Below are 13,540 nucleotides of genomic sequence, written 5' to 3' on the forward strand. Positions count from 1 at the left end.
TTGGCTATTTCTAATGGAAATCATGGTAGGCATTCAAATGACCAAACTGGGATCTGCCCACAGTCCCAGAGTACTGTGGGATTCCCTGAATCTAGGCTTTATTTTTGAGACGTGTAAAAACTTGATGAATTAAATCAGTGAAGGAAGAAAATAGTGATCCATCTTGGCAGTGCAAATACTCTAATGAATGGGGAAGTTGGTAGGTATGAGCTTAACAGGGTGTAGGCTTATGATGAAATAAACAGTAAATGCAAACCACAAGACTAACATGACCATCTAGTCGTGAACATTGTATAAAGGATTAGTTGATATAGTAAGGCTCTTCAAATATATTGGGTAAATATTCAGCTTAAAGGCAAAGATACTTAATTTTTTAAGTATTCAGAGGATTAAATATAGTATAAATTAATATTTATTACCTCAAAGGATAAGAAGGAAGATGGTGTTGTCACCACACATATGAAGTTGGGACTTTTCACCCCAAATGTCATCAAACTGGTGACACATAATACCTCAGGAGGGTGTGGAGAAGTTTATAACTCATATAATGAGATCTTCTGGGGAGAGCAGGCCAGATTCCCAGAGAAAGCTAAAAATAGGTTAAGAGAGCGGGGAGAACCAGTGACCAGAATTTTCATGGGTATAGAGGCTGGAGAGAGGTTTTTCATGTTTGGACAAGGGCTTGTGTGGTTTGAACCTTTGGCCAGAGCAAAAGAAAGGCCATTGAAGCTGTCTTGTCAGGTTGACCAATGAGGGCAAGGGGAAAAAGGATGGTAGATCTTAAAAGCTGCCCACTGTCAAATTCTGTGTTTCTTGCTTCTTATACCCTAAGAAATCCTTGCCTAACCTAAGGGAGAAGATTTTTCCCCTCTGTTTTCTTATAGAAGTTGTATACTTTAGACTCTTGGATTTTTCTGTCTGTTTTTTGTGCTTAATGATATATAATTGTCTCTGCTCTCTTTGTTGTAAAGATCATCCTTTTCCCCCACTGAATTAGTTTGACACTTTCATAAACAATTGAGTATATGTAGGTGAGTTTTTCTGAACTCAATTCTGTTCCAGGATCCACCCTGTGCTTTATTTCTATTACTATATTCTACCATAAGTTTTAAATTCCTAGTGCAATCTTTTCAAAATTCATTTGGTCAATTTGCCTCCTTTATATTCTTACATAAATTTTAGACTTGACTGTCATTTTTGTTAAGAAACATAAAAAAATCCTATAGGATATTGGAAGATTGCTTTGAACCTGTGGTTAATTTGAGGGAGAAATGGTGCCTTAAGAACTACAGCTTGTTCCTATTTGTTGACATGATAAAAGGAGTCTTCAAAAAGTTCATGGAAGGTGTGTACTGTAAAAACTATGCATGGAGTTCCAAAGTGTTCTGCAGTAAAATTTATCTTCTAATTTCATCTTTCATGAACTTTTGAAAGTATGCTTGTACTGCATTTATCTGGATCATATTTTTTTTCACTTTTTTGGGGTTTACAGTATCTTAAATGTCTATATGTTTTATTAAATGTATACCTGTTTGATTTTGATGTCATAGTAATACTGTAGAATTATAATTGGTTTTATATATTATATCTGACCTCAAGAAATTGTTATGAGTGGCTGACTTGTAGATTCCTTATAAGTTGTCATGTCATCTGCAAATAGACAATTTTCTATAGAAACATTTTTAAAAAGATTTATTTGAAAGAGTTACACAGAGGGAGAGAAAAAGACAGAGATAGGAGAGAGGGAAAGATAAAGACAGAGATAGGAGAAAGAGAGAGAGAGAGAGAGAGAGAGATCCTCCATCCTCTTATTCCCTCTCCAAATGGCTTCATTGCCTGTGCCAGGTCAAAGACATAAGCCAGGAGCTCATTTGGAGATTCCACGTGGGTTCAGGGGCCCAAGAATTTGGGCCATCTTCTGTGGCTTTCACAGGTGTATTAGTAGGGAGCTGGATCAGAAGTGGAACAGCAGGGACTTTAACTGGCATCCATATGGGATGCCAGCACTGCAGGCAGTGGTTAAACTGGCCGTGTCACAGTGCAAGCTCTGCTTGAAATTTTAAAAATTTGTTTATATATGTAAGTCTCTCTCAGTCTTTCAAATGAATAGAGACACAAACACAGAGGGGAAGAGAGAAAGCTGCCATCCGCTTGTTCACTCCCCAAAGGCCCACAACAGCCAGTACTGGGCAAGATTGAAACCAAGAGCCGGGAACTCTACTTGAGTCTCCCACATGGGTGCCAGGAATCCAACTACTTGAGCCTTCACCTGCTGCCTCACAGGATGCACATTAGTAGGAAGCAGAGCAGAAGCTATATGCAAACCTAGGGATACCAATATGAAATATAGGCATCCCTTGTAGACACTTAACCAGTGGGTCAAAAACCCTGCTCTCTGTGATTAGTTTTAAGATGTTCTGCCTTACCATGTGGGACTCCCTGGTTCAAGCAGTTATCTTCATTAGAAATCCATGGCCTGGGAGCGCTCAGCTAGCTTCTGAGGGGCAATGCTTACACAGCTACCACAAACTCTTCTCTAACTTTATGACTGATCGGCACTAGAGTCTGCTTATTAGTGGAAGAAATGTCAGAAGTGATGTTTTTGTTTTTGATGAAACTAGTACTAGCCAACCAACTGAAGTGATGGTGGCAATACATTTGTGTTGTTCAAATACATATTCAAATTCTGTTGCCTGGCTAAAACACTCTGGAGACACTCTTGACAGAGAACAGGGCATAAACACTAAAGGAGCCCAAGAAGTTTCTGCAAGGGAAATAGAGTTGGCTGGGCAAGAAATGATGGAAGTGATAGCCGGTGCCGCGGCTCACTAGGCTAATCCTCCGCCTTGCAGCGCTGGCACACCAGGTTCTAGTCCTGGTCGGGGCGCCGGATTCTGTCCCGGTTGCCCCTCTTCCAGGCCAGCTCTCTGCTGTGGCCCGGGAGTGCAGTGGAGGATGGCCCAAGTGCTTGGGCCCTGCACCCCATGGGAGACCAGGAGAAGCACCTGGCTCCTGCCATCGGATCAGCGCGGTGCGCCGGCCGCGGCAAAGGAAGACCTTTCTCTCTGTCTCTCTCTCTCCACTCTGCCTGTCAAAAAAAGAAATGATGGGAGTGGGAAAGAAACACTGAAAAGGGGATGGCGGAACTCAAAAAAGCAGACAATTCCTAGGAAACATGGTTTGAGAGAGGAGACACTGCATGAGCAGTGGCAAGTCAGGCCATTGTGAGAGGCCCTGTTTGGGGGTTCAGGAACCCTGGTGGGCTAAGGGTTTGCAAGACTGCCCCATTTTCTATAGCGTGGTTTATGTCTTTGGATTTCTGTCCTTCTATTCCCCATTTATGCCATTTAATAAGTCCAGGAGTTCTAAAACTCTACATGAAAGACATGTAGACACCTATTGTGGAGGTGGATGAAAGCTCTCAAAACCTTGCTTGAGAAGATCTTGAACTAAACAGGGGCTCCCAAATAGCCTGGGATAGCTATCACCATTGTATCATCATATTTTCACAGTTCTTGCCAAACATCTATTACAGTACCAGTATATAGTACTGAATATTGGATGTAAAAAATGAGAAGTTACAAATGGATTTTGCCTTTAATTAGCTGTTAGCCTCCTGTTTGGCTGATATTAAATATTCAATACAGCATTTTCTCCCCCAGTGGTCCTGGTCTATTAGGATTAGTTGCATGGAATATGTCTTCAACCAAACACCAATCTTCAGCCTGTACTGCTCTGTATCTTTTGCCCACTTTTCTGGCCTTGGCCCATTTTCCCTTGGATTTGTTGCTCTCTACTTTATGTTCCAGCATTTCCTTCACTGCTCCCCTCCTAACAAAGTGCAAGTAGGGGCATCACTTGATGTTTAGGGCTTCATTTCCATGTTCACACCTCATTCCTTCCAAGTAAATGCAGGGATAAGGATTCTGTTGCCTTAGCATTTGGTTAGGAAAAAAATCTGGGATTTTTAAATACCTGGTGAATTATAGAAGTAAATACTTCTAGTTTTGGAAGGTACCTTAGTTTCAAATAAGCAAACTAGGCCTGGAAATGTTAAGTATCACATGGTTAATGATACACATCACTCAAGGGCAGGTCAGAAAGTTTTATTGCTTCAGTTGCTGTGTTCTGTGTGCCATATTACAAGATACCACAAATCACATTTTAGCAAGACAATTCAGAAAGAAGCAAGAGAGGGACAGTGGGTGGAAACATCTTGTTTTGTTTCTCAAGTTACATCACACAGGTGCTATGTGTTACACTAGTTCCTATTTCATGAGTCACAAGGCCAATGTCAAATTCCAGGTTAAAACAAATGAATGGTCAGAAAGTTCTGTACAACAAACTGATTTGATGAATCCAACTCATGCTCCTTTTGCTTTGAAAAAAATATTTTAGTGGAAATACTATTATATTTGCATTTAAACAGCCCTTGAATGGGTTGTCAGGAAAAAAAAAATAGAACATTGATTGTTTAGGACTGTTGGCACAGAGACCTAGAAACCAGAACTTTGTCAGATTGCATTTTCCTCCTAAAGAGAACAAAATGCCCCAAATCAATGAATGGTCACCGTAGAAAGAATTCAGCTCTAAGTTAGAGAGACTTGAATATCTGCATTCTGCATTTGGCTCAGAGATCCAAGCAGATACACCAGAAATTACTGGATTAAAAGGCAAGTCATATATATATATATATAAAGAGCTTGGTAATTTAAAAAAAAGATTATTTATTTGGAAGTCAGAGAGAGACTGAAAGAGAAATCTTTGATCCACTGGTTTACTCCCCAGATGGCTGCACTGGCCGGGGTTAGGCTAGGCCAAAGCTAGGATACAGGAGCTTCTTCCAGATCTCCCATGTGGATAGCAGGGGCCCAAGCCCTTCAGCCATCTTCCACTTCTTTTACCAGGCCATTAGAAGGGAGATGGATCATAAGTGGAGCAGGTGGGACATGAACTGGCACCCATATGGGATGCTAGCATGGCAGGTGACAGTTTTACCCACTGCACCACAACGTTGGCCCCTTGGTGATTTAAAAAAAAAAGTCTAAGGTTTTCGTTATGATTGCTTTAAATCAGTATTTTGAGAGTCTTCAAGATTGTAATACATTCTTATTAACTATAGTCCCCATGCTGGACAACGGATTTCTTGAATATATTTCTTCTATCTAATCAAAATTTTGTACCCTTTGGCCAACATCTTCCCAATGCCCACAGGCATTCCCAACCTCCAGTAACATCATCAGCTATCTGCTTCTGAGTTTGCCTTTTTCAGATTCCATGTATGAGTGAGGTCATGAAATATTTCTCTGCTTGGCTTATTTCACTTAATGCGAGGACTTCTGGGTTCATCTGTTGCAAATGACAGGATTTCCTTTTTTTTTAAAAGATGGAACAATGTTCTATTGTGTTTTTATACATCCATCCATCCCTTGATGGACATGTAGGTTGATTTCAAACCTTGGTAATTGTGACTAATGCAATGTAGAAGGGAGTGCAGGTACCTCTTGAACATGTGGATTTCCTTTCCATTGGCTTTATAGCCCATCAGTAGTAGAATTGTTGGATGATAGTGTAGTTCTAGTTATTTTTTTTTAAAGAAGCTGCATACAGTCTCCCATAATGGCTGTAGTAATTTGCATTCCCACCACTGTGCAAGGGTTCCCTTTTCTCCATATCATTGCAACACAGCTTTCATCTTTTTGGTAATAGCCCATCTAAAAGGTGAGATGACTTCTCTCTGTGGTTTTAATTTTCACTTACCTGATATTTATTGATGTTGAACATTTTTTCATGTACCTGCTAGCCATTTGGATATCTATTCAGGTTCTTTGCCCATCTTTTGGTTGGGTTATTTTCTTGATATCAAGTTGAATTCCATGTATGTTTTTCTTATTAACCCTTTATCAGATGCATGGTTTACATATGTCCTCTCACTCTATAAATTCTCTTTACTGATTGTTTTCTTTGCTGTGCAGAAATTTTTCATAACGTCCTCTCATTTGTATATCTTTTCCTAAGAACAGTTACCAATGTTGTTTCTTCCTGTTCAGTCCGTGGAGTTCCTTCCTTGAACTATTCTGCCCTAAAGTAATGTTCCTTTCCTGATCTTTCCCAGGCGTACTCTATTGCATCACTCTGATTTTCATTATAGAACAATGGGAAATTATCTTGTTTTGTTTCTTCATTTACTCCTGTCTTACCCAATAGACTCCAAGAGAAGATGTGTCTTGTACATCACATGCTTGATTGCCAGCACAACATTATTTTAATGAGGAAGTATGAAGTCATGCGGAACAGATGGGACCAGGATACCCATGTTTTATGTTTGAGTGCCAGTGTTCAATTCCTCGCTCTGGTTCCTGATTCCAGCTTCCCACAGAGCAGACCCTGGGAGGCAGCAGATGATGGCTCAACTCACTGGGTACATGACACTTGTGGGAGACCTGGATTGAGTTCCTAGCTCTTGGTTTCAACCTGGTCCAATCCCAGCTGCTGTGGGCATTTGGACGAGTGAACCCACTGTATGAGAGCCCTGTCTGTTTCTCTTTCTGCCCATCTGTCTCAAATGAATTTAGAATCAAAAAGTTGTGAACATTTACTTGAGGTAGCTCAGGAAATACATTCTTGATTTCATTAAAATACAACACAAATAGCTTCTAAGGTTTGTTTAGCTGCCCTTATTAAGATATCAGAATGCATAGGAATAACCATCAGGATTTCTGATTTTCCACTGTTTTTCTTTCTGGGAAGCAGTAAAACCCTCTAATTTTCCTCATGAGGACACTGAAGCCCAGAGAAGTTAAATGTCTGTTACCTTTGTGCTCAGAGCCTGAGCTCATGACACCTGGTATTTGAATGTCATCTTCGTGACTGAAGGCAGACTAGAAGTGAAGTGTAACTACAAATTCCTCCTCCATGTGTATTTTCCATAGACATATTTCAAATTCACTCTCAACAGACATCTTGGCCCACAACAAAACATTACTCATAATTGGAATGAGACTAATAGAGAGCATTTATTCATTTATTTCTTTGAAATCTGTACAAGTTCTTTGTGAATTCTATCCCATCTCTCCAATATAATTCTCAAAGTGTCAAATAACTTCAAAGAGTAATTTCCTGTGGTGGACCAACGTTGTTAAAAACAGATTTAGGCCTAGCCTAAACAAAATTATGGCTAGGCCTAGTCAACTGAATTTAATTTTTATTATGGATTAATAGAAATTCTGTATCTGAAAAATTGGGCTCGTCTATCAAGCTACTTTTACTAACAGGATTTTTATATAAGGCAACTGAAAATGTAATTAAGAAACATCTTTAAGCTCATGCAGAAATTGCAAGTGTGTTCTATAGTTATTAACTTAGACATTTTTATCAGTTGTTTCATACACCCATATTTTAAAAATCAGATGATTATTTAACTGCCAGTGCTTGTGAATTATTATAATTTGGAAAGATGTTAGAGTGCCACAAAGTATCTAAATTTTTGCTCTTTTTTCTATTTTACTAATTACCTTAGTTCTTACTGTTCTAGTTCTTGAGGCATAATGTCAGATTGTTTCTGTTCTTTTTTGATGTAGAAATTTATCGCTGTACATTTTCCTCTTAAAACTTTTTTTCACATGCCATAGACCCTGGCATATTTTCTATTTTCGTATTTCTCAAGGAATTAACTTACCTTTTAATTTATTCATTGACCTATTGGCTACTCTTGCTGTTTAATTTTCATGTATTGGTGTATTTTCTAAGCTTTGCCCTGTTATGGATTTCTAGATTCATACCACTGTGGTGGAAACAGTATTTGATCTGATTTTAATCTTCATACATTTAGGTCTCATTTTGTGGTCTGAGAAAAATTCTATTGTGAAGAATGTTCTGTGTGAATTTGAAGGATGTGTGTTCTAGTGTCAGGTGGAATGGTCTACATATATCTGCTTAAGCATGGCTTACCTATTTCTCTATTGATTTTTTTTTTTTTATCCAAGTGATCTGTCAATCATTGAAAGTAGGAGTATTGAAATCTTTTTTGTGTTACAGTCTCTTTCAGGCCTATTTTTTTTTTTTTAACATGGAATGCCACAAAAAAAGTTCAGAGATACTGATTCATTATGTATTTTATGAATGAGTGGGGCAATTAGGAATGCCTACCTGTATTGTCTTTGTTAATGCTCATGAACAAGCTGCAGGTTGTCTTGTTCCTTATTTTACAACTCAAACAACTAAATGAAAGAGCAAGTAATTCATCTCATGCTATGCAGTATCTGACAAATGGCAGTGCTTAACTCAATCCCAAGGCTGTTTACCACCAAAAGACCATATCACTCACCACCACTCCCCCCATGTAGCCTCCCTCTTACTAGGTTCCATTATGTGGTACTGACTTTCAAACTTTGTCACATGTACATACTTTCATAATACATGTAATGGAAATAAAAGCTGCACAGACAGTTCTTACTAAATATGACTGACAGATTCTGTTCTACCCTATTCTGTTTTTAAAAATTCTAGTGTGACTCACTAAATTGATTTTAATGACCTATTAGTAAGTACCTGTATTTTGAAATCCTCAATGTAAATGCCTTTCGGTACCTTGTAGTCTGCCCCCATGCAATTGTAAACTGCACATACTGAATTTTACTAACAGATCAAAGTTGCAAGGACTGGTTACTACAAATCATCTTCAAGATGTGTATTCCACATTTGGTCTTGTCTTCTCACCTTTGGTCCTTGAGTACACTAATGGGATCTTTACCTTCAGAGAAGTTGCTAATACAAACTACGGGGCCTCATCACTAGCAAATCAAATGGGATAACCACCACAGGTTACATAGAAGCAGAAAAAAAATTAGACCTAGATATGTTGGTTGATTTGAGGTCCTTCAGTTTTGTTCCCAGGACCGGTGGTCTTTTTTGTGAAAAAAAGCATCAGCGACTATCAGGGTACCCAGAATTTGAAGGAATTATTGAGCCCATACCTAAAACTATTCCATGGTCCTCCCAGTCTCTGTCCCTTGCTCTAGTGATCCCATCTGACTTTCTAGTGCATGAGGCTGCAGTTTCACACCCCAGGACGGAAGAATACAACATGAATCATGTTCTTCCTCCATAGAAAGCCCTTTTTTTTGATGCATGTATATTTTGAAAGTTTTACACAGATCAATGCAAATGTGTATACTTCACTATAAATAACCATGTTGGTTTAAAAAAAGTACTTTCCATACTCTTAAACTATTTTTGGTATTTATGAAAATGTATTCAGTAAGCCTTCATGAACAGCAGGTGAAATACCAACTGGGAGGAAACTGAGAGCTACAGATAAAAAGCATAGCAAAATTATTTCACTAATTCAGTATTTTATTTGGTGTCAAAACATCTTAACTGTGAGTTGTTTAAGTGTTCTTATCAATACTTTTAGAAGAAACACTTCTAGAAAATATTTTATCAATTGTGCTATTAGAAATAATTCAGTTAACTCCTTCAATATTAACTTAATGGAGCATTTATGCAGATATTTTTAATAGTCACTTAGGTATAAAACTTTTGTAAGAAAGATAACACTTATTGCATTATAATTTCATCTTTTAAAGGAGTCATAATGCAAACTCATAAGCATAAATATATACATGATCAACCAAATGGTAACATAGCCACTAAAAGATTTAAAATGTAAAACTTTAGCAGGCAAAATACTTAATATGGCTTTTAATGGAAAATAACTGTTAAGAAATAATTTATTGCCCATTCTAGTCATTCCCCATCAAGTGAACATAAAATTATGGTTTCCATTTAAAATGGTACATGTTATTTAAGCCAATGTTGTACACATTTTGTAACATGTAGTATGCCATAGGATTTGTGGACTTTGTTAAATATACATACATATGTACATATATATAGATATACAGTATTAGACAGTTCTGCTTTAATACCCCTGAACATTTTGATGAAAACTGTTACAAGTTTTTTCTTATAAAACTACTTGAAAAGTTGGCATAACTTCTTGGTATTGAAGTTTGGTCTTACAGAATTAAAAAAAAAAAAGACAAAAGTTGGCTATAAATACATTCTTTACAAAAAATGAATAGTGGTCCCGCACTCATACTTTATATTACAGTGAAAACATTTTATTCATTGGAAGGTATTTACATCTGGTTGTCCTTGGTTTCTGTGTGAAATATACAGAAGTTAGTAGTGAGAATATTGTAGGCAGGCCTATGTGTTAGGTTTTTCTACTTGTTCATGTTTGTGTAGGTTCCAATTCTCTTCTTTGGAGTTGTTGTTGATTTCTGGTTGCCTTGTATTACTGCTGCTGCTGCTTCTTTTGGTGTTCTGGGAACACTGGGCGATTTTACTTCTAGGAACAGGAAGAAAAGATTTAACTCTTGAAACACCCAACTCAGTCTTTGATTTACTGGTGCTGCATTCGGTAGCTTGATGGCTGCTGAGAGGACTGACCTCCTGGAAGAAAACAGATGCCAAGTAGAACACGGGTGCCATTATTATTACCAACACCTAGTTTTACTCTTCTAGTTCTGAGCAAACACACACCACTCTCCCCAAAGATAAAGGAGAGAAGCAGCTCAATCTGTGCACCTCCTGCTTGATTTTCATTAGACCTTTTCTGGTGTCACACAAGCCCTAAATGCAGGAGTCCGTGAATCAAATGCTGAGTCTGAAATGTCTTTACCAACAGGAACTTCATGAAATCCCAGGACTAAGAAAACAGCGAATGGGACTGTTTGAACCCTCAATGTAAGAGGTTCTACAGAACAATGATGTCACCTTGGGTAAGTCACCTAACTTTTCCATGAACACTTTTTGAGCATTTACCATAACATATGCACTGTTCTAGTTGCTTGGTAGACAGCAAAGAACACAAAGGAGAAACACCCTTGCCCTGCTGTAACTCACTCCAGGTGAATTAAGGCACCTGCTGCTCATTGATTCTGTGCTTGGTAGGCTCAGTATGCTCTCAGTTTTCTTTTTCTAAAGTATTTATTTTTCATCTACTTGAAAAGTAAAGTGATAGCTCTTATATCCATTAGTTTGCTGTGCATTTTAAGCCAAGAGCTCAGTCCTCCATAGGAGTGCCAGAGACCCAAGTAATCAGGCCATCATCTTTTGGCTGTCAGTGTGCATCAGCAGGAAGCTGTATCAGAAGTGGCGAAGGTGGAAGCCAGGCACTGCAATATGGGATGTAGGTGTCCCAAGTATTTCAGTCAATATTTCTCATTTTGCTGATGAGAAATCTAAGAGCTGGGTAGGTCTGATGATTTTCCCATGGTCAAAGAGCAAAGAGGCAGGGAAAAGACCTTAGGTCTTCCAGCATGGTATGAGGCCTGCTTAGTGAGCTGTTCTGGATACCTCTGAAGTAGTTAACATCAATTACCAAAGACAAATGTAACCATTGGAAGCTTCAGAATGTAAAACTAGAATGTAAGAGGAGAGAAAAATAGGCTTTTAATGGAAATAGTTATTTTTCAACTGGCAGTTGCAATCTCCTGGGTGTTCTTGAAAAAGTTATTTGAGAAAGCGTGAGAGATCTCCCATTTGCTAGTTCACTCCCCAGATGCCTGCAACAGCCAGGGCTGAGTGAAGCCAGACCAGGAATTCTACCCTGTTCTCCCACATTGGGTTGATGGTCTTATGGGATGCCAGTGTTGTAGGTGGTGACTTAGCCCACCAAACTACACTGCCAGCTCTCCTCCTGGGTGTCTCATAATTGGGTTATCAACTTTGGCTACAACATTGGACTTAGCTGGGAAGTTTGGGCTATATACCCAGAGACTGATTGAATTGGTCTAGGGGGTAACAAAGTAAAAGGTTTAAAGTCACCACCTGATTCTAATGTGAAGCCAAAGGTGAGAAGCCCTTCCTTATCTGTGAGGAGAAAAGAGCTGGTGAGCATAGTTGAGGACCTTTCCTTCTGCCCATTGTGAGTCTGTCAGTCATCTCCTCTAGGAGATCTACCTCTAGCTCTTCTTATCTTGAGGACAGAATTTCCATGTGCTAGGCAAGATAATTCATCTATGTCTAGCTTGTGCTTTGAACTCAAGTTTTCTAAAACCAAATGTAATGTAGTTCCTCAATCTCTGAAGCCTACTTTCCCGGCTCACTGTGGGTTAACTGTGCTCCCCCAGGTAACTGAGCAAGGGCCTCCCGTCATCTTGAACAACTGCCTTTGGCCTTTTCACACAAGCCAATGTTGTCTGAAAAATGAGAGAATTAAGGCTCTGTTGGTGCAAGTGAAAAGGAAGGGATGACTGACATTCTCACCAACCACACAGTAAGTCCCAAACTCCTAAGCATGCCACTAAGTGTGGCTCTAATCTCTCCTTTAAATTCCATTTTCCTCCCTTTCCACCTCTTAAAGCCCCATACAGTTTGTCCATTAAATTACTCCTGAACGACCAAAGTGAAAACCACCTGTGTCAGATCTTCACACCTAGCTAGCCTTACATGGTTAGGCAGCTGTACAACTGGAATATGCCTTTGGCTAGAGGCTTCAACACTGACTCTTGCCAAAACAACAAGTGTGTAATGAATGAAGAAGTGACAAATATAGGATACTCAGTGCCCATGGATGGATGGGAGAGAAGGCTAGGCTTAGGAAGGAGGTAGCCTTCTGAAGAGGCGGCGTACACCAACATTCTGTTGCATTGAGCTCCAGCTGGTGGGCACCCATGTCCCAGTCAATCCTCGCCACCTCCTTTCATACTTTATGGCAGGTCAAGGGTGAAGTTGAAAACAAAATCGTACTCAATCTGACTTGTATATTCTATAGAGAACTTTATTTGAGAAGTTACCAGAGAAAAAATAAGAAATAGCTATATTCCTGATGGCCAGAGTCACCTGTCAAAACCTGTAAAATGAGACAGAGATGGTAGCCTAATAAGGCTAATCCTAACTTATCATTTGATTTAAGGTACCAGAACATTTAACTATAACATGCCATCTTTTCTGAAAACTATATAAACTAGTAAGGGGAACAGTTGTTAGATCTGTTCTCCATACATTGCAGATGCCAACTATAAATGATTTTTCCATCATCACTGAACTCCCTTTGACAGTCCATACTGTGTGTTCTGAGGCCCAGAGGGAAGTCTAGGAGCCACATACGATCCTCTCAGGTTGAGCTCTGGCCTGCAATCTGAAGGCGCAGGGAATGCATCTCCAGGAGTCCGCGGCAAGAAATTCCCACATGGAATTAAGTGCCCACCACAGCTGTCAACCATGATTGAGAGGTCAAGGCTGCATGTGGAGAGGTGGGGTCAAGTTTGTCCCTGCAGTTATAATGAAACATGGAGGATCCCTAGGCCTTAGGTGGATCACAGCAATTCATGGCTGGGAGTGCGAACTTACATCAAGTGACGTACAGTCAAGCACAAGCCTTGACAAAGCTAAGATGTATATCAGAGGCTTAAAGTAGAAGACTTCGGGGTTTTAGCCCAGAAAACAATCTAAGCTTTGCTGTGTACACTGAACCCCCGTTCTCACTTTATGGAAAGGCAAATTTTAATAATTTATCTTAAAAGAATTA

General features: G+C 39.2%; 1 protein-coding gene and 1 long non-coding RNA gene across 17 annotated transcripts in view; one reads left to right on the top strand and one right to left on the bottom strand.

The window, feature by feature from the left end:
* LOC149127561 (uncharacterized) overlaps positions 1–13,540 on the top strand; it is an 83,209-nt gene that overhangs the window by 51,336 nt on the left and 18,333 nt on the right. For 6 of the 9 annotated variants that reach the window (XR_016231730.1, XR_016231732.1, XR_016231728.1 and 3 more), the window contains exons 2-3: positions 10,694–10,787; positions 12,141–12,286. This is a non-coding gene — a long non-coding RNA (uncharacterized LOC149127561). The remainder of the gene's footprint in view (positions 1–10,693; positions 10,788–12,140; positions 12,287–13,540) is intronic. The other 3 variants (XR_016231734.1, XR_016231733.1, XR_016231735.1) reach the window with 1 other exon arrangement.
* Positions 9,337–13,540, bottom strand: part of CTTNBP2 (cortactin binding protein 2) — a 219,481-nt gene continuing 215,277 nt past the window's right edge. For 6 of the 8 annotated variants that reach the window (XR_016230706.1, XR_016230707.1, XM_089327939.1 and 3 more), the window contains one exon: positions 9,337–10,458. Coding sequence is in view for 6 of the 8 variants with exons in the window: in XM_089327939.1 (XP_089184065.1) it covers positions 10,213–10,458 (246 nt within the window). In the remaining 2 variants the exon portion in view is untranslated. 8 annotated transcript variants of the gene reach the window in all.

The sequence above is a fragment of the Oryctolagus cuniculus genome, chromosome 3 (assembly GCF_051225735.1).
Source record: "Oryctolagus cuniculus isolate XC-2025 breed Fujian yellow rabbit chromosome 3, ASM5122573v1, whole genome shotgun sequence".
NCBI classification, from domain to species: Eukaryota; Metazoa; Chordata; class Mammalia; order Lagomorpha; family Leporidae; genus Oryctolagus; species Oryctolagus cuniculus.